The following is a 22,119-nucleotide window of genomic DNA, read 5'->3' as shown; positions in this document are numbered from 1 at the left end:
GAGAGAGAGAGAGAGAGAAAGAGAAAGAGAAACATCAGTTGGTTGCCTATGGTACGTACCTCAAACCAGGGATTGAACCCACAATCTTTTGGTGTATGGGATGCTCCAACCAACTGAGCCAGCTGGCCAGGGCGGTATATGGTTAATATTTTTAAGATAAACATACTTATGGCATTTAAGAAGCTACAGTGTTATAGAGGCTTGAATATAGGCATATGCATTACTGTAATAAGTAGCAGGAAATGACAACTAATGCAATAAAGGAAGTGTAGACTAACTGTTACCATGGAAATGCTAAGGAGGCATTTCCAGATGGACACATCTAACAAAGTCTCATGGAGGTGCTAGTGAAACCTAATCATCATAAAAAAGAGTACCCGAGGTGGAGCAAATTGTGGGGAAAAGGCACAGGGACTAAAAAGAGCAGGTTGTATAGAGGCAATAGGGCCTAATTCTGTTTGACGAGAGCATGAGATGAGTGAGCAAATGGTAAAAAGTGGAGGGGGTTTTGGGAAAGTAATTTAGTACTATTGTTAAAGCATGTAAAGCAGGCCAAGGAGTTGGGTTCTATTTTGCAAATAGTAGGGAGCCACTGAATGTTATAAACAGGAAAGTAACTCAGCTGTATTTGAAGTAATTAATCTGACAGCTATATGTATGATAGCTCAATAACAATTTAGCTTAATATTTTTCTACTTCTATACATCCAAATATGGCAATATAGATGATGCTCTATTCTAGAATGAGAGGAATTACATGAGCTATAAGGAGGAGAGGAAAGGGATCAATGTTCATTGAGTATTGATTTTGTATAAAGCTCTGTACTGGGCGGTTCATTATGTTATCGCAAGTAATTTTAAAGTAATTTTTCACATAAGTATACTAACTCTGAAATACTAGTGATAAAAGTTTTGATTATGTTTAAGTTACAATAATATTATTCATAATTATATTTTTAAGTAAAAAATAAGCAATTTTTACTAACGTAAGAGTGGACTAAGAGGCTTTAGGAAATTTTAAAAACAAGGGTTGAAATAAAAAGGATTTATTGACTAGTAACACTCATTAACAAAGTTTAATTACACAAAAAAGTTTTTCAATTGAAATGGATGGCAATTAAAATAATGCATCTTGAATCACTCTTTTGGTGTATACATTCTTAATAGGTCTGTACACACACACACACACGCACACGTTCACTTACCCAAAGGTTCAGGTTGTTGCTGAATCTCTAAGCTGGCCTCCTTTTCTGATGACTCTCTATTATCAGGCTCTAAGGGTTTCTCATTATTTGGGTCAGAATGCTTCATATTGTCAGCATCAGGTTGACTAGGATTTGAAGGTTCATTATTGATCTCACTATCTTGAACATATGTTGACCAATTCTCATCCATAAATATAATGTTGTCTTTGGGTTCAATATCTAATCAGTGTAAAGAAGATTCATGAGCTACCACACTAGAAAAATCAATAACCACAAAATGCAAGAATGTCTTTTGTTCCCTCCATGCAATTACCTGTTTCGAGTTTGGCCTCTTGGGTGTTCATTTTTGCAATATACTGTTGCCTTATTTGTTTAGCAAATCTGGCAGGGTTGTCCCATGGTATGTTGAAAATTTCAGAATCTATCCCATATATTTTCCTAGAAGGCATTAGTATCCCTTCTTCATCAACCTCAGAGAGTTTCAGGCTTTCAAAAGTAAACACTTTGAAGGCTCTTTCTACTTCATTCCAGCTCAAGGGTTCTGTAAGAAAGCAGGATCTGTGCTGCTAGGAATGCTCTTACAGTACAGGGGGGCAACCAGCGGCAGGGGGAGGGGCGTCCACCAGAATTACAAGGGAGTCACACCATATGGGTGTTGATTCAACTAATATGGGCTCCGCAATTCTACAACAAACATCAAAGGCACCTAATAATAAGAAAGCTACATAATCAAGATATAATTTACCAAGATAATGCTCCCCAATTACTTCATAGCTTAATAAATATTAGGTGTCCAGATTAATTCACATGGACTTTCCAGGGTACCACATTGGTAGAATATGCTTAAAACTGATTCTTTTAAAGCAAAAGCACCCTCTGTTATTGTAATTTTAAACAAAAAAATTACTCACTTGTGTCTAACATATGCTATTATATTCAGTAGAATTTCCTCTTCATGAGGACTAGAAAAGGCCTCTTTCCACCCACTTTAACTGGTGCTATACATTCCATAACCGCACTTTAAAAGTTACCAGCTTTCAATGGGATCTATTCATTTGCATATTTACTCTTTTACACTAAGTGCATCTATCCACTCACTCACTCACTCACTCATTCATTTTTATTTTCTATGCATTAGGCTTTCTGATAGGGGCTTGAGACTCAAAGAAAAAATTTGGTTCTTGCATTTTAGAAGTCCAAGGTAGAGGGGTGAGAGGTAGGTATTAACAACTAATCATATAAATCAATATAAAAATATTTAATAATTTGCTTAGAGTTAGAAAAGAAATGAGAAGGAAAATCTGCCCATGCTTTATTGTAAAAAAAAAGATGTTTATGTAATTTCTTATTCCTTCTTATAAGTAGGAATGTATCTTTATACAGCCTCAGGTGGAAATAGAATTTGTTTTAGAGAATGATTGTCTATAACATAAAATTCCAGCGAACTCTGCAATGAGAAGCTGATTTTAGATAGTCTTTAAAATTGTTTAAAATTGATTTTTTTTTTTTTTTAGAGAGAGAGAGGAGGGGAGGAGTGAGAGAAACATGGATCTGCTGCTTCTTGCATGCCACCTACAGGAGATTGAGCCCATAACCGGGACTCGAACCGACAAACTTTTGATGCACAACCAACTGAGTCATACCAGCCAGGGCAGATTTCAGAAATTCTTAATGACCCCTCTTTCCCACCATTCTTTAAGAGCATAAAATGGCCCTTCCTGTTGGGAGAGGAGGTTCAGTGGATCAACACACCCTCAGCACCACACTGACAGGAGGCTCTCTCCTCCATCTGTCTTTCTAACTACAATAGGGATTCCCACATCATCTCCAATGATGTCAACGAGGAGATATGACATAGGGGGTGGGGAGAAAGAGAAAATAAAAAATAGACTATTCTTGTTATGGAAACACAGTAGAGCCAAAACCCAGTGCAGCAAATTGAAGAAGGTTAAGCATTGTAGCTATCATAGTATTGCTAACAACATTATTCAGGATAAGAAAATTGTAGTCAATCAAAATACCCACCCTCAGCCTCTGAAAGGTCTTTCAACAATCAAAATACTTTAGGGTGTAATCTAAAGAGGCACACAAGACCATAAGTGAATAAGTTTAAGCTAAGATAGAGCAGTATACTCACCATTTGTACAAAAGTGCATGAGCTCATGGATTGTAGCTAGACGTTTTGTGCTATTCCATGGTGGGGGCAGAGGGAACTCAAGAAATTCCCAGAGTGGCAACTTGGACTGCATCTCTTGCTCAATTTGAATTGGGTCAAAATTCTTTTGGTCCTGATGAAAAAGAGCAGCACAACAGAAGACATTAAAGCAGCTGCCAAGTGACTCATGCATATGGAGAAGGCAAAACATAATACCTTCCCTCTCATTATTTGGGAACAGGGGAAATCACTGGTAACTGGGGAAGACAAACTATTGGTATTTTGCTGAGGGTCACAAAAGCTAGTTCTCACTTTGCCAGAGGTTCCTGGTACATAGAAATGACAGATTCTTCATTCACAGTGACAAACTGCCAAAGTCTCATATGTACTCCTCTCTCCCTTCTGAGAGTCTTTTCTGGCCTCTACTAGTTTTTCATATTAGCAGATATTTAAAGCAAATAACTATAAAGTTTTAATGCAAATTTGGTGTAGCCATAATCAATGTGATGATTAATGGGACCACTATAATTAGGCAAACTTTCTTTGCTGACATAATTTCTCCCTTATCCATTTCCGTTTTCTGAGCGCTCACTTTGCAAACAGGTATTTATTTTGTGTATTATGTGTAATTGGTATTGGCAAGGCTATCAGATTAAGATTTCTTTAACTGAGTAATTACAAACAGGCTTTCCTGAGGCAGTCATCTTCAGGGTAGGTGGGTTATTAGTACCTTCAGTGCATACTTCTTGTGGGCGTGCACATCGTGGTAATTCAGCAGCAAAGGGCCTCTGGGCACTGCTTTGCTTTCACTTTCTTCTTGAGGAAAAAATATCTTATGGAGATTCTATTCAAATGGAAATAATACTGATTTAAAGAGAGCATTTATACTTTTTCAAAGCATGTAAGCACTTGGCTCTCTTAGGCCATCTGACCTTTTTCTCACTCTCGGTGAGGCAGAGAGAGGGCAGGATGGATACAATGTGAGCTGCGATTCTGTGATCCAGCCCATCGGCTCTGGGCGGCAGCTCCACCAGACTGGGTGGGATGAGGTCTTTTTCCGTTGCCACAACCTGTTATGATAAAGAATTGGGAGGAATTGGTTTAATGGTCAGCTCTTTATGATATTCATGTATTTCTATTGCTCTTAGTAAAAACCAGGCAGTTTCCACAAATAAAATACAGTGCTTAGACAAAATGGCAGTATAATTACCACTGACTAAAAAAAAATATAACTTTAATATATGTATTAGAATAGATAACAAAATACAAATGGTAAACAAGAAAATTTTCTATGATAGAAATCAAAATAACAGTATAATTTTTTTCATGACTTACTCTTTCTCTTAAAGCAAAAGAGTAATAAATATTTATTGAGTGCCTTCAGATTTAATAAATATTTATTGAGTGCCAACCAAATGCCTAGCACTATGTGGTCCACCTTCATGTACATTATCTCATTTAAGCCTCACAATAATGCTCTGGTTGGACTAGATATTATTTTCCATTACAGAGAAAGAAGCCAGGGGGGACTGAAGTTAGGTGACTGGCTCAGGCCCAAGGCTACTGACTTGGAAGAACTGGGGTTCAGGTCAAGTCCTCATTTTTTCTTTAAGATAGAAAAGTTACAGGTGGATGGTGAGGTCAGTAAAGGGCAAGAGTCTCCTGCATAAGGAGAAAGTGAGGTCTTAAAAGATTGCATGCCTACTTTTCCACTCAGATGGACTGGTTTTAAGTAGTAAGCAGTTTCTTCCACTTACTATTTGGACAAGTTACTTAACCTTTTCATGCCTCAGTTTTCTTATCTGTAAAGTAAGAAATAAAAATAGTTCCTGTTTCATAGGGTTGTTTGAAGGATCAAATGAGTTAATAAAAAACTCTTCTCAAATACATATTAAAAATTCACCAGTGACCATGTACACCAAATCACTCAAAAAGTCCAGATAATTAAAAAATATTTTAAACATGCATATCATGTTTACTAACCATAACAAATAGTGTCAAAAAAAAAAGAAAAATCTTTAGAATTGAAAACATCAGGATGTAGCCAAAGAAATACTCAGATGGAAACGTGTAGACTTGTGTGAAGTAAAGGAGAGTAAAAATAAATAGAATAAGCTTTCAATTAAAATGAAATACAAAATAAACCCAAAGAAAGCAGAAGGACATAATTACGATAAGTGAAAAAAAAAAGTAAAAAGGAGTTGATCAATGAAACCAAATGCCAGTTCTTTGAAAAGACAAATACAAATAGATATATCATTGACATCCATGATCAATAAAAGAGAGGGCACAAATACATAAGATTAGTGATAGAAAAGGAATATAACCAGATATGAAGGAAATTTAAAAATGCATATAAGTGAATAAAGAACTTTGTATGATATGCAAAACACAAATAAGATTGACATATTTCTAAAAAAAAATATGAATGTCTGAAGTTGGCCTCGGAAATAGAAAACTCTGATTAAATCTACAAGTATAAAAGAAATATTAAAGATAGCTAAAGACCATTAAACACCTTATCCACCTATCCAACTCCTTTTTCTCTTTCATTAAAATGACAAAAGATATAGTTTTAAGGACAGGTTTACTAAACTTGAAGGAATGTTATAGAAACAATTCCAGAGCATAGCAAAAGAAAGGGGATTGAAGATCAAAGCAAACTTTAGTTTTATCTAAAATGTTCTAATCTTTGTATAGGAAAATGCATTCAGGTATTATGTATGTAATTTTAAAATCATTTTTAAAAAATGGAAGCAAGGAGAGAGGCAATGACTGAACAGGTTGATTATTCACCTACCTGTTCCAGCATACAGTGCAGTATCAGGGGCACAGAAATGAATTCTTCCGGAATTGGATTCAGCAAATCATTGTAATATCTCATGTCTACTTCCGTTGTGATGACAGAAGCCACTGTAAAATAGACAAAATGTTATTGCTCAATCAAGTTGCACTCTCCAGGTCTTCCAGCAAAATCTCATCCACCGATTCAGACTATGACCCTGCACTATCAGGCAGAGGATCTGCAGGGGAAGGGATAACTAGAAGCAGTACAGTGGACAGTGACTATTCCAAAGCCCCAGCTCATGGCCTAGAGCAGTGGTTCTCAACCTTCCTAATGCCGCGACCCTTTAATACAGTTCCTCATGTTGTGGTGACCCTCAATTTCATTGTTACAAATTGAACATAATTAAAGCATATTGATTAATCACAAAAACAGTATGTAATTATATATGTGTTTTCCAATGGTCTTAGGCGACCCCTGTGAAAGGGTCGTTCGACCCCCAAAGGGGTTGCGACCCACAGGTTGAGAACCGCTGGCCTAGAGCCTCCAACAACAGGTCTCATACGTGCTGATGGTAGAGCTTGTAATTCTTCATTTTGTGCTTTCTTCTTCCCAGGGGTTGGGGCAACAGGTTGTGGAGCCTAAAAGAAGAAGAATTATAAAGAAACAACTGAGATGTCCAGCTGGGAGATGCTTTCGTCAAATGCGGGTCTGATGGGATCTGACAGGATCTGAGATTGTATGATTATGTTCCCACCACAAAATCATTTGCTGATATTAGGCTCAAACAAAAGGAAGAAGTTAGTGGGTACAGACACTTTCCCATTTTTCCTAACAGAGCTCACTAGCCAGGAATGTGATGGTGAGAAGGGGCATTGAGAGTCAAAAAGCTTTTCCTCCCTGGGTGACTCCGAATCATGCCATTCTCCCTCTCAGAATCCTTCCATGGTCCCCATCACCTTTAGGAGGAGACTTAGACTCTTTAACCCAGCACCAATGGGCATCCTGGCTCCTATCCAGCTTTAGTTCATGCTATTGTTCGCCACTGTGCCCATATGGCCTGAGGGCACTGACCTACACCGTGGTCCTGGTTTGTGCCATAATAATTCTTTTCTTTGACCTCCATCTCTTCATACATCTCTGCCCCTTTCTTGAGAAGGCCAGTCTGTCCCTTTCCCTCATCTGGCTTTGCCTTAGGCAACTTCTACTCAGCCTTCACCACCTCACTGACCCGCCTGGTAAGGTTTTCCTGCCTCCTCCCTCTTTCCTACTCCTCCAGACCAGGGTAGGTGCCATGTTTTATGGCTTCTCCTTCTGAGCTGACTGTGCTGAAACTGCTCTTGACTTGACTGCTGTCCTCTTTAAAAGTTAACCTCCACAGGAGGACAGGGGAGGAGTCTTGCTCATTGTTGCACTGTCAGACCCCGCACAGCATTAGCACATTATAGGTGCTAAGCAGATATCATCATTAACTGACTGCCAGCTCTCCTTGTTCCAGACCACTTACTGCACAATGGGCTGGGAATGGTGGGGCACCTCTGCATGTGGCAGGGAGCTGGAGAGCTTGTAAAGCCCCCACCACATAGGTACCCTTTCAGACTGTCCCTGAGGGGTCTTCCCTTGTTCCTATCCTCACCTATTAAATCCCAACAGGCAGTATGACCTTGCTACAAGTATTTATATGATGTTTTCTTCATATGTTTTATAAAAGTGAAAATTAAGTTGTTCAGTTAATCATTCCATTCATGAAAAGACATTTGAGCACGTGCCTACCTCAGAAGTTAGCGTGGCTTCTAAGATAGGTTTCTCACTAACCACGTGTGGGACCTTAATCAGCTGCATGCTCTCCAAATAGTGCTGATGCTGCCTTTTCCAGTCCAGAGTGTCGTACATCAAACAGGCAATGCTCTCAAAAATGATCGTGCCCAATTCCAGCTATAGGCGACAGAATTGGTGAAAATCAGTTACTCATTTCATATTGTTGGAATCAGATGTATGGTGTGTATCTACCTTAACAGCTAAACCTAACTTAAAAATGTTTTTTTCTTTTTCAATTACAGTTTACATTCAATATTATTTTGTACTAGTTTCAGGTGTATAGTATAGTGGTTAGACAATCATATACTTTATAAAGTGTTCTCCCCCATATTTCCAGTACCCACCTGACACTGTACATAGTTATACAATACTGTTGACTACATTCCCTATGCAGCATATCCCATGATTGTTTTGTGACTACCAATTTACATTTCTCAACCCCTTCACCTTTTCCACCCTGACCTCAGGCCCCACCCCTCTGGTAATCATCAGTCTGTTCTCTGTATCTATGAGTCTGTTTCTGTTTGGTTTATTTATTTATTTATTTATATTGTTCTTTAGTTTCCACATATAAGTGAAATCATATGGTATTTGTCTTTCTCTTACTGACTTACATCACTTAACATAATGCCCTCTAGGTCTATTCACGCTGTTGCAAATGGTAAGATTTCATTCTTTTTTTATGGCTGAGTAGCATTTCATTATGTAAATGTAACACTCATCTATTGATGGGCACTTGAGCTGTTTCCAGATCTTGGCTGTTGTGAATAATGCTGCAATGAACACAAGGGTGCATACATTCTTTCAAATTAGTGTTTTGGTTTTCTTCAGATATATGCCCAGAAGTGCAATTGCTGGGCCGTAAAGCAGTTCCATTTTTAATTTTTGGAGGACCTTCCACACTGTTTTCCACAGTGGCTGCACCAATCTGCATTCCCACCAACAGTTCATAAGCGTTCCCTTTTCTCTACACCTTCTCCAGCACTTATTTGTTGATTTCTGACAGCCATTCTGACAGGTGTGAGGTGATATCTCATCGTCAAACCTATCACTTTTTATAGGAAAGCACTTCCCCAACCACTGAATCCCACCCATGGCACCTGAGTCTTCCTTTGTTGAACTGTTCTTGTTCACTTCCTTTTGGAGGGCCTTATGGCTACCTAATATTGTTAAGAGCCGAATTAATGCTTGAACTGAGTGAAAAGCACCCTATTCATTCGTTTCAGCAGTGTGGCTTATTTTCTCGGTACCTCAGTTCCTAAAACAGCACATCAGATAGGTAATTTCTACTTCCTCAGCCCAAGATAAGCTGCGCATGGTTTCTTGCTGGGCTATGCAAGAGGCACATAGGAAGCATTGCTCAGCTTTGACATCATCCGTGCAAGTACACTGCCGTGTGTGCAGTCAATATTTCTTCCTTTCCTCCCTGCCTCCCCTTTTCTTTCACCTGTGCTACCTTAAGGGGAAAAAAAACTAAGAAATCCTGATAGACCACCGCTCCTCTAATACCCACAAATTTTATGATCTGGCAGGTCAGTTATAAATCAGATGCTTCTATCACCTGGGCTTTCATTTCCAGAAGTAGAAAGGCACTGCTATCACTAGGTCTGTCTGCTTGAAAGCAAGGGAGGATTCGATAGGCTCATCCTATGTCTGAGCTAAAGAGGTAAGGTAGGGTGAGATAGCTTCTTGTGGGGCCTGTGACCACAGTCTGGCAGGAGTCAGGGCAGTGTCTAGCTCGGCCCATCTTCACAGCACACCTGTCAGCCTGGTCTTCACGTGTCTACTCTCATTCTGTGCATTCTTCAGTTAAGCTTCAACCTGGTATTTACCCAAAGCCTGGCATCAAAAAATGTTTTTGTTTGTTTGTATTTTAAAGAAATATAGTAAAAGTTCTGCCCAGTGACCTCTTAGTCTAACTAGTTAATTTATTTTTAAATCAAACAGCAAATCATATGTTAAAAGCCAGAAAATTATTTCAGCAACCAAGGTCTTAACTTGAGATGTTACAGATGTCTTACACGAGCAAGTTAGCACTTCTTGATGGGCATTTATTTGATGTAAAGCTTTCATTACCTTGGTTGAGCAGAAATACAGCCTGCCTGTTTGCAGCCAAAGGTACTAATGCTTTCCTTCCTCCACAGAGGAAGAAGGCTCTTTGTCTGACTCCTGCCTTGGATATGAGGCCATTAGCAACTTAAAGACATAGCTGAGAGTGTGACACCATGTATCTATACCATGTATCTAGTCTACTTCTACTAGAAGTAGCTGTGTTTTTTTAAAAAAATTAAATTAGTTTTCCAAGAGAGGCAGGGAGAAAGAGAGAGAAAGAGAGAGAGATCAATTTGTTGTCCCACTTATTTCTGCATTCATTGGTTGATTCTTGTATGTGCCCTGATCAAAGATTGAACCCATAACTTTGGCATAACCAATTTTGCCTAGAACAAGCTCTGTCTTCAGCTACAGCTTTTCTACATTCAGCTTCATTTTCCAAGTCTAGGACAAAGCAAATATATATTCTTATTATTAGCAAGTTATCAGACCTAAGTGTTCTGTTTCTACACAGTGACAGCTAATGCCTTTTGTTGGCAGTCTTTATAACTCAAATTGATCTACCATTGCTACTTATTCAAGTCCTGTCCATCCTTGGAGGTTCAAATCTGGGCCTCCCTCCTCAGTGTTATCACTTACTTCATTCACCAAGTGCACACCCATCTCAAGAAAAAAGAATCAGGGACCCTCCTAATGAGAAAAGTTCATGCTCCAACCCATGGCCATGGACACCTACCCTTTGGCTCAGAAACTGTTCTAGGCTGTGATCCCACTCTCCTCAGGTTTTTTGGTGTTGTTGTTTTTTCTTGGCAGCTATCCAAGTCCCTGACCACAGACACTCATCTACCGCCCCCACCCTGCTTTGCCCAGCTCCCTTCAGAGCACTCACTTCATGTGGTCCCTCCCAAGAATGTGCTTTCAGTTCAGCTGAAATACATCACCCTGCAGGATTGAGCCCCCCATCTTGGTGTATTGAGACAGTGCTCTAACCAACTGAGCTTACTCGGCCAAGGCTCTTCATCTACCTCTTATTCTTTGTCACTAATTCATACACTGAAAGCTATAGATTCAGTCTATAACCATTACTGGGCATTCAATGCTCTCATTGTCTTGAAGATAAAGGACCAAACCTTACCTATAGTCTATGATCAGTAAATATCTGTGGAAGGAAGGAATGGGTAAATGGAACTACAGTGTCCATGTGCACAGCATTCACTCTATTTATTGCGGGTACTCACCATCATCTGGCTGTCTGACCAGTCGGAAGGAAAGTCATCCGCCTTGACTGTGTATTTAAATCGAGCAACATCAAAGAGATTTGTTTCAGGCTTCTCATTATTCAGGATCGGTTCCAAGTACTTCCAGAAAATGTCAAGTTCTTTTATGGTATTCTCTTTCTTCAATTTTTCAGCTTCTATAGCTAATAATAGCAACATGTTTATACTACAAAATGAGAGTGTTGAATTTCTTCCCGCTATAAGTGGACATGGCACGTCATATGCAATGCAAGATGTCTTATACAGTTCCAGAAAATGCAAAAAAAGAAATGCAATTTTGAGAAGACTTTGGACCTGGACTATATGATTATGAAATCAGAGGATTTTACTTCTGAAATTGGTGTTAAATATGAGCTTGTCCTATCCCATTCATCTTACAGTTGAGGCCCTGAAAGATTATGATACGGTTACATATTTTGGAGCTAATATGTTCAATATTTTTATCACTTCACATTGCATTTGTATAGGAGCAGTTTTACTGCTCAACGACTTTCTGACCAAGTTAGTGTTTATTTGCTGCATAACTAGTTACAAATGCAAATAATTTGGTTCTTCTTTCCCAAATGGCTAAAAACAAACTGGCTCACCAATTTATGCCTCACTTAACTCTTGGTCATATTAACATAAATACTGGCTTCTCTGGGCATTTGTGCTCTGACTATAAAATAATGATAGTTTTCCACATAGTTACACTTGAAAATTTAAAATGTTTATTATATCTATAGCTAAAATAGGCTCTACTACCAATATCTCATTAGTCTACTTAAAGACTATTTTTCTATTATTTATTTTTATAAATTAAATAATTTGTATAGAGAGACTATGAAGTTTATGCAGCATTCCTCCCCTCCCCCCTACACACAACACATACACCACACACCCCCCCTACACACACACACACATACACACACACACCCCTACACACACACACACACACACACACACACACATACACACACACCACCACCACCACCACCACTGGCTCCAATAATGAATTATTTAATGTTACAAATATCTTTGAAATAGAAGTATCTAGGTTTGAATCTCTACTCTTACTTAATAGCTGCCTCTAGGCAAAGAGTCCTTATTGGGAAAATGGAAATGAAGCACATTTCTGAAAACTATATGAATCATTGCATGTATCAAATAAATGATAGCTATTATCATCATCAGTGGCAGCAATTTCTTACTTGGAACAGGAATTTTAAAAATGCAGTGTTATAGAAAAGGGGATGTAGCTGCATAAGTTACAAAACACCATGCAAATGGTTTTATTAATAAATAACAATAAAGTAACAGTAGATGGCAGAATGAGCTTGGACTTCTGGGTCACATGGGCTTATATACCAAATCCCAGTTCTATCGTCTAATGGATGCAGCAGCATTTTGTTCCTTCCCACAGAGGTGGTCAGGCACAAAGCCCTTAGTCAGTGGTTCTCAACCTGTGGGTCGCGATCCCTTTGGCGGTCGAATGACCCTTCCACAGGGGTTGCCTAAGACCATCCTGCATATCAGATATTTACATTACAATTCATAACAGTAGCAACATTACAGTTGTTAAGTAGCAACGAGAATAATTTTATGGTTGGGTCACAATATGAGGAACTGTATTTAAAGGGCCAGAAGGTTGAGAACCACTGCCTTAGATGAAGAGCTCCAGGCTCCAATGACTGAATGGTAGTGTGGTGAGGGCTTCATCCCATAACTCACTACTTTAACGCCTGGAAGATAAGGTGCCCCTTCTGCATAATCACAATAAGTCAGGGGCAAAGCACAGCAAGCATCCAAGGCCATGATCTCCCTTGGGCCACTTGGTGACTGTGGCTTCTGGAAGAATGGATTCTCTACAGCAGATCTACCCACCCCATGCTCTAGGTAAAAGTTATAGATCAAATGTGCCAGAGAAATGTAGTTGGATAACCAAGTCTTTTGACCTGCCATCTATGTTCTCTGTGGCTGTGTAGCGATATAAACACAGAAGATGATTTTAATTTGCAAAATTTACAACACCTGGCTAGTGCAAGCAGAATAAACATTGAATCCAAGTCTTGAAAGGATTTCAGAACGTATGTATGGTATGACTATGTTTTGGACAGAAACGTGCATTTGTACTTTAAGGACAGCGGGGAATATTGAAGGACCCAGTAAGTTGTGTAGCAGGCTGCATACCTTCTGGCTGAAGAACAACTTCCTGCTGCTGGCTAACTGCTGCCAGGTGTGCCTGCAGAGGTTCGTAATTCTCCGAAGATATTTTTATCACGCTGCTTATGGGAACGCCGAGTTCAGTCATGATCGCTAATAGCTGAGGATTGTTGAAGCCCACAACTATAATGTAATGTTGGGCACCATCATCTGGCTCGTCATCTGTCCACAATACCAGAAAGAAAAGGAGGTGTCACTTTAAAAGAACAGGTTGCACTCAGCCAGTTCCATGGCTGTGTACATTATGTATGCGTTTACAATCCCCTGGCTTGCCAAAATCAGTCCAGCTGGCTGGAATGCAGTCCTAACTGGTTCTCATTACTGCCCTTCCAGTAAGAAGGCTGAAGCCATTTTACAAAATATTAAATCACTTTTGCAAATGAGACATAGGTGTAATAGGAGGACAAATACACAGGGCCTGTGGTCATGGAAAATGTGTGCTTAGGATTTTGTTTAAAAAAAAAACAAAGTTTAGGCTGTGATTTTTTTTTGTTTCTAATCTCTTTTGAGCAACATCTGGATTTACTCCTGAATTACGAGTAGCTGCAGCTTTGTGGTATTTTATAAGGAGAGGTGTTTACAGGAGAGGGAAATATTGAATATGGACATGCCCCCTACCAAAGTATTCCGGGTATTTATGTCAATAGGTGTGAATGCTGAGTGTGGGTTAGGCAGCAGCTATTGAGAGTGGATGGTAACTGAAAACATTATATCCCACAATATCCCACTAAGATCAATTTTAAAATAGTGCAATAGGTGCACACACTTTTAATTCTCAGGTAATGATTTTTATTCTATCACTAAACAAATCAGCATTGATATTGCCCATGGAATCCATGTCAGTGCTTCTAAGCCTAGTTAATGCATTTCGAGCAGAGATAGACATGGGGTGAGGGATGGGAAGGCCTGCCATCTCATTTACATCCTATGCAAATAACAACAGGTAGCTCCATTGGACTCATGGGAAGGTGGCAATGAATTGCTCATAGCTATCTAATTGAAATCATTTCTATACCAACAATCTAAAAAGGAAGGAACTTCAAGTTTCTCTAAGACACACTGATAGTTGGAGAAATTGAGGCCAGGAAGCTCTGAGTCCCACATTAACTGGTCTAATTTTTTTACCACTGTATTTCACTCATGACAATAACCACTTTTTACTTTGCTTTATAATTATGTCTGCCTTTTAAAAAACGTTCCCAACAAGATATTAAACTCCCCAGTGCCACAACAGCTCGCTCATTATTTCGTCCTTTATGTGTATTATGTAAATGTGCCCATAGCAAGACAGGTGCTAAATAAATATTTGCTGAAAACATAAATAAATTGCAAATAGAACTATTTTTCTACGAGGGGGTGATGGGTAGTATGTGATTTATGGTTTTATAAACAGTGAAAAGGCTGGGGAATTGCTCTCAGTAGGTGATAAGGCAAGAAGTGAAAGGCAACCAACATGAGGAGCAGCTTACTGACCGATGTAAACTTTGATCCCATCTTCCTCTCCCCTCCGTTTTAACTGGGTGGTCTTTTTCACTATTGTGCTCGCCTCAGGCTGGTCCTTCCCCTTTCCTTTGGCAGCTTTGGCATCTGCGGCCTTCTTTTCCTTGGGAGTTTTCGCTTTCCCTTCATCCTTTTCTACCTTAAATCTGTCTTCTGTGGCCTGAAAAGAGAGAACATTTTTTCTTCCAAATCATACAATGAGCAAGCAATGGTTTTTCTACTGTCAGGTGGACTCAGTTTATTTCAGTTAATCACTGTCTACTCATCTATTCAATCTTCAGGCCAGGATGGTGGAGATCTGGCTGAGCCTAAGTGGTGATGAGGCACATCTATGCACGAGGAGCAGAGGGGTGGGTGCTAGGAGACTGTATCAATATTTACCCCCCTCCTTCACAAAAGTATTTTTAAAATATCTATAAATGTTGATTCACTTCTTTAAATAACTTTTTTAAATTATAAAAAATATCATTCCTGAAAATTTGGGAAAGATATACAGAATTTACAAAAATCATCATAATTCCATCATCCAGAGAAAATGAGTAGAAGATGATATTTAATGCATTCTTTAAATTATGTTTATGCATCATTTTTATATAATTGTTACTGTTTTCTCTATACAATTCAGTGTTCTGTGTTTTCCATTAACAATGATGCATCTTCAGTTGGCAGGATTTCACTCTGTAAAGAATTTCCCAGGTAGAGCAGTTATATTTGCACTGCATGGTAGCATCTGGATCGTTCTGCTGTGAGAAGGCCCGGTGCAGACACTGTATGGTAGAAACAGAAGCAAAGGGAGGCAGCTTGTCTTCCCAGGAGCCAAGTCCAGGCAGAGAAGCCCTTGGGAGGTTTCGGAGCATGTTCTTTGCCCTACCCAGTCCCTTTTTCTCCCCCAGGGCTGACTCCAGTGGCGGTCTTCCTACTTGTGTTCCTTACTCCTCTCGCCCCCCATACTTGAGAACTGAACCAGGACAGTCCCCTTGACCCTCGGGATCTGGACAACGATTGACTGTTAACCTCTAGAATTCTACTTTGGCCCAAAGGTAAAGCATCCTTTTATTACCAAGCTCCTAGCACACAAAGGTCACCTCCCATCTCCTCTCCTTTTCCTCAGCTCTCTCTCATTCTGAATAAGCCCCTCCAGGACATATGAGCTTATGCTTTGCAATTTAGGGGCAGGTTAGGGCAAAGTGAGCCTAAATAGCAGAGTATTCAGAAAACTGGCCCCTCCTAAATCATATGCTACTATTTGTTTACCCTTCTTCTTTGACCCTCTTCACTGCTGGCTAACATAGCATGCATACTCCTATTTATTCTACGGTGATCTGCTCACAACTTGAACTCAGAGGCAAACTCTTGCCAGTTCAAGACAAAAATATCGGAGGGTGTATCTAAAAGGACCCTCTTTCCACCATGTTTAGGGAACACATGTTCCTCAGCATATGAAGGGAGACTCAAGTTCATTACAAAGTACATTTTATTTAAAATGCGACGTGTACAAAAAGCATCTGGGTGCCTCCTACTGTGAGAAGGCCTTGGATAGGCACAGGGATTTCTTAACCAGTTAAGCTACATAGCAGATGGTGAGTTCTTGTCTTAGCAACAACCAAAAATAGTATGAACATTTGATGTACTCAGTTGAGTATCAAGTGACACCTATTTAAAAATTCTTAATCTTGTTAGTCTCACTTTTTAAAGAGAAAAATATAAATTCTCCCTGTCTGAAACATGGCAGCGTAGTTATTTGATACTTCAAATATTTTAGGTTGTATTTTATTCTAAATGACTCTTTGATGTATTTGTTCTGTTATTCCTCACAATGAATGGAAGGTAAAAGTCAGTGGAACTATTGGTACATCACTCAACTTCATCTTATTATTTTGGTGAATAGTGCTTCTTCATATTTGTATATAATTTTGTGTGTGTGTGTCTTATATGTTCTATCATAAGATTCCCACCAAATATTATTAAGGACGTAGGTAAAGACCATACTCACGGAGGTTATGTGACTAAGCCATTCCATCATTATGTGGCTTATGAGAAACTGGCTCTGTGTCCTGAATGCTACTCTGATTCTCTGTCAAGATATCACTCTACTTCATAAACAATCTATTCTGCTAGTCACAGGTGAGAGGACAAGAGATGGGCTGAAAGAAATGTATGGTTCAAATAAGTTTGAAAGACAGACTAAACAGACTTATTTTCCTGAAACTGCCCATTTGTAATAAGCTAATGTGCTATGAAATCTCCAAAACTTAACACAGTGATTTCCAAGTTCATTTGACCAGAGGACTATTTTTTTTAAAAAAATGGAGAACAGGGTCTAAATGGATCTAGAACCTGTTTTGGATACACAAGGTTATGGGGACATTTAGGGGCTCAATTAATCAATTTCTATAAACCTATTCTAAGGAAATTATTTTAAAAAATCAAGAATTCTATACTATAAAGTTGTTCATCAAAACACTGTTTTTTTGAAAAAATATGGAAATAATTGAAATGCTCAACAATAGAGGAATGACTAAGAAAATTATGGTAGTCCATAGAATATTATACAATCAGTAAATTAATACATATGAATGGTAAAGAGTAAAAAATATATTAATTTTTAAAAAGCTGAATAATTTCTTTTTACAATGATTGCAGCTATATAAAGAAACTAATCCACAGAAAGGACAAAAGACTATACCAAGTTGTTGATTGGTTATGGCATTATGAACATTTTGTTTTTCTGTTTCTCTATTTCATATTTATTCTTTGCCCTCTGCTCTCCTCCTCACTTTCCTGACAAACAGAAAATATAATGGATGGGACTGAGTTAGGAGCCTGCAGTAGTGGTGGTGAGGTGGTGGGTCTGATGTCTAATGTCTGTCTCCTGTAGGACTCTATGAGATTCAGAGCTTTAGCAACAAGATCAGCCAATGTTATTATCTCTCAGCAATTTTCAACCTTTTTCATCTCATGGCACACATAAAATAATTACCAAAATTCTGTGGCACACCAAAAAAATACATTTTTTCCCAATCTGACCAAAAAATTATTTTGATTCATTCACACCAGACAGCTATTGTCATGTTGGCTGTTGTCATTATTTTATGTGACAATCTAAGGGAAAAGAGGTCAGTGCCCCTGACTAAGCAGTTAGGTATTGCATGTTTTAAACATTCTTGTGGCACACCAGTTGAACATCACTGTTTTACCTCAATATCCAGAAGGGTAGAGAGAAGGGGCAAGAATGTTTAGAATAATTCAGGAAGTATAGTTCTAAGAGATTCCCAGAGACTAGGTCATTTCTGGGTGGGGACATGACTGGAAATGAAGTCAGGATTCCCTTGGAATTGGTGGTCAGTTAGCTCAGTGGTCTTTATCTTTGCTGAGCTTAGTTACTTTCCATGACCTGTCTCTGCATTTAACCTTGGGATGCTGTATGCATGCAATTAGTGCGACCAGCTGGCTGTTGGCAGATCACTGAATAGAGCCTTTGCTGTCACAGGGAAATATCTCTGGCAGGCACTCTACTGGTTTTGAGCCAAGACAACCACTCTGCATTAATATCGAGACACACTGGGGAGGGGTATGTAGAGTGGTAAGAGCATGGTCTTTCGAGTTTGACAGTTTTGGATTTGAATTCCAGCTCCACCTCTGAGCAGCTATTCAGCCTTGGGAAAGTTACCTAACTTTTCACACCCTCAGTTTCCCCATCTGCAAACTGGGAATACTACTCTGTACTTCATAAAGTCATTTAAGAAATTAAATTAAATAGCTTGTGTGAAGAGCTTAGGATAGTGCCGAACAGTCAATAATGGTAGCTAATTATTATTAGCTGCTGTAATTGTAGCTATTTGTATTTTAAAATACTGCTCAATTTTAAATATGTGTTTCTGCACATTTTTCATGAAGTCTATAAAACGTTTTTTATTAATTAAAGGATCCCAATTTGCAAAGCACTTTTATTTTACAGAATTGCCAGCCAGTGAGTCATTTGTCATGAATTGTTGGATTTTGCAGCTTTTTAGATCCCAGTTTTGATGGTAGTATCCCCATTTCAATAACCAGCCTTAAAGAATTCCACCGAGCCAGTGAGGCAAGTTATGCCTTCCCTAAATCCGCAGGGTCCCTCTAAACCAAGTTCCTGCTCTTCCTCTGTTTGATTTCTTGAAATAGTTTCTGAATATTTTAACCACAACTAAATCAAAACTAACCAGCCTATAATTTCCTGGTATGTCCCTATGGTCTTTCTTTTAAAGCAAACACACACACACACACACACACACACACACACACACACACACACAATGGCATTACATTGGCTGGTTTCCAGTGCTTCAGGGTTTCAGCTGGAGCAAGCTGGAAAATGTGTGTGAAAGTGACCCATTTCTCTGTCGCTGTTATGAGCAGGCTCGGGCTGTCTGAGGCTTTATCGTCACATCTTATCAAATTCACATGCTTTTATTCTTGAGTTGTCTTAAGAAAAGTTTACCAATACTCTCTCTCCATAGTTCTTTCATGTATATATATTTTTTCTCTTCATCCTAGTACATCGGGAAATAAGGCAACTTGTACTAAGTATATAAGCCAGAAAGAACTGTTCTGCTTTTATATAAAAAGATGCTAAAAATATCCAAGAAAATATGGACTGGTTATTTGAATACACAAATTAAAAGCACAATTAGAATATATTTGCTTTTTTTCCAAAACTCTATTCAAATATTCTGAACTTGACTCAACTCCAAAGCACAGAAAACTAGATTTAGTTTGACTAATTAAATTGTTAATTTTTTGTATTATAGCCATTTTTCATGTATTTTTTGATGATTAAATATTTTCTGTTGGTTAAATTCTTAATATAGTTTGAATCACAATGAAGTATTTTAGCTTTAAATAAATGTTTATAATTAATATATAACAGAAAAGTTAGAATTAAAAAGAAGTAAAATTGTTAATGATGCTATCATATTCAGATAATGGCTAAATGAAAACAGGTTTCAGAATGGAAACCAAGTAATTTATTTTAAAATTATAAAGAACATTATGAAAATATATATATTCCCACTACAATGTTTTCTAAATATTTGTTTCAATAAATGTGTGTTAATTAACAACAGATTGATAAGAACTAAAAATGCAGAATAAATGCTGAGATAATGATGTGATGGGAAAATTTATTTCTAAGCAAAACATACTTATTCACATTTTAAGATACAATAAAATATAGTTTGAGATTAATTGTAAAAGAGTCATATTCAGAAGTTCTGAAATGCTAAAATATATTTAAAGAAATACAGTATATATTTTTCCTTCATGGTATTCATAGAGAAGTAATCAATAAGTTTATTTCTAAATAGATAAAGTTTTCAAATATATTCAACTTATTTGCAGTTAGAGGCAAGGATTGCCTCCCAGAAATTCATGTGCTAAAGGCTTCAAAACTGTTCTTCTACTTCTAAGAACTATCTTCTCTTCTATTATTTTTTTATACTACTCATTAGCCAGCAAACTTCCTTCATGGTCAAAGCCAATGAGATGTTAAGCAGAGCCCAGACTAAAGTGTTATAAATTATTAAAATTAGTGGAATCTAAAAAATTAGTTTTTACTGTACCTGGCAATTGAAACTATATTATTTACCATTTACTTTTAAGAAAAGATTTAATAAAACAGGATCAAATATATAGTGATACATTATATTTGTTTCTTTCAGGGAAAAGAACAGGATCTGAATTTTATTAAATTTTGTCCACAGCTTTCCCCTAATATTTTCTATAATTATTGTTCTGGAGATATTTTAAACCTTCATTTAAAAATTTTTCAGAAAATGTACAGATGTAAGCAATATAATTAGCATTTGAAAGAAAACATCTACATAGATTTCACATTGAAGTTAAAAACCTGAAGAGACATACACTCCTCTGTAGGAATTTCAGAATCTTACCCTGGGTTTAGGAAAGAGAAGAAAATTGGGTAAAGCCCTCTTTTCTGTTTTTCAACTGCTAATCCACAGCATGGTGTCAGTTTTACATACTTTATATTTATTTTGCTTTCTGCCAAATTCCCTGGCTGACAAACATTAACCTCAATTGTCCCGACTGACCTGTTGGGCAGTATTGCTGAAATGAACGTAGATTATATCATCCCTCAAAAAAAACCCTTAATCTTGCCTTTACCAAGAGTAAAGGAAAGTATTCCATTCCAATCAGGTTTCATCACTTACTCATATGGTTGCAACACGAGGATTTGGGGCTGGTATTTTGGGAACCGGATCTAATGAAGACATCAAATCAGATTGTGTAATTGTTGGCTCTTAATTGCTCAGAGTTCTCTTAAGCATCTATTACTTATATATAATATGTAAATAAATCTAAAATTCAAGCCCCAAATTCCTTAGGACTCTTGACTTTTCAACAAATAAAGATTATCTCCATATCTTCAGAATTTTATAACTATATTATTATAGTTCACGTTTCAAAGAAATGCTGAGCAAAATAACAGTTCAGAAATATTTTTATATCATTGCTCCTGGCTAGCTTTAAAAACATTTCTTGATATTCCATTTCTTGAACATTTCAGGATATTCCATTTATTGTTACTTCAAACCTGTTAACTTAAGTCTAAAATCTATTCCTATTAAAAACAATTACTAGCTTAAAATAGGTGGCAAACAAGTAAGTACACTGACATTCTTTAGCCTGTTAGATCTATTTGTAGGTGCTATGAAAAAGCACAAAGCAAACAGAAGGTGCAGGAATGTTCCAGGACTCACAGTCTATTTTTTCTAATTCAGATTCCCATGTGACACTGGAATTTAAAAAGGCAAGAAAAGATGTTTCTATAGTTTCAAATTTTCCAATTTTTCTTCTGCCAAGTCCCAACGTCTCTGAGTATTTAAGGTATAAGTCTCCTGTACGTGATGGAAAATGCTTCAATAGGTGGAAAACTAGACCATCGCCTGTGCTCATATGAGTAGAAATTTCCTGAGGACAATATGTGCCATGTTAATAAGATGCTATATGAGAAATCTCTTTGAAAAACATAAAGCCCAACATTACAAATATACGGCGGCATTATTATTTTGTTCTACAATTATCCTGTCAAGAGACCAATTCAAGTAGGAGACCTGGATTTGAGGGTCTT

The 22,119-nt window shown here is 37.8% G+C and overlaps 1 protein-coding gene across 1 annotated transcript in view; it reads right to left on the bottom strand.

Annotated features, from left to right (window-relative positions):
* The window catches only part of SPAG17 (sperm associated antigen 17), a 133,081-nt gene that overhangs the window by 68,560 nt on the left and 42,402 nt on the right, over positions 1-22,119 (bottom strand). The window contains exons 5-15 of the mRNA XM_014550113.1: positions 14,967-15,153; positions 13,461-13,655; positions 11,253-11,434; positions 7,918-8,079; positions 6,710-6,785; positions 6,160-6,272; positions 4,292-4,429; positions 4,090-4,203; positions 3,342-3,492; positions 1,518-1,745; positions 1,205-1,423 (exon numbers count right to left, since the gene is read on the bottom strand). Coding sequence (XP_014405599.1) covers positions 1,205-1,423; positions 1,518-1,745; positions 3,342-3,492; positions 4,090-4,203; positions 4,292-4,429; positions 6,160-6,272; positions 6,710-6,785; positions 7,918-8,079; positions 11,253-11,434; positions 13,461-13,655; positions 14,967-15,153 — 1,765 coding nt within the window. The remainder of the gene's footprint in view (positions 1-1,204; positions 1,424-1,517; positions 1,746-3,341; positions 3,493-4,089; positions 4,204-4,291; positions 4,430-6,159; positions 6,273-6,709; positions 6,786-7,917; positions 8,080-11,252; positions 11,435-13,460; positions 13,656-14,966; positions 15,154-22,119) is intronic.

This window comes from Myotis brandtii, unplaced genomic scaffold (genome assembly GCF_000412655.1).
Source record: "Myotis brandtii unplaced genomic scaffold, ASM41265v1 scaffold582, whole genome shotgun sequence".
Lineage (NCBI taxonomy): Eukaryota > Metazoa > Chordata > Mammalia > Chiroptera > Vespertilionidae > Myotis > Myotis brandtii.
This window is presented reverse-complemented; position numbering and strand designations above follow the sequence as displayed.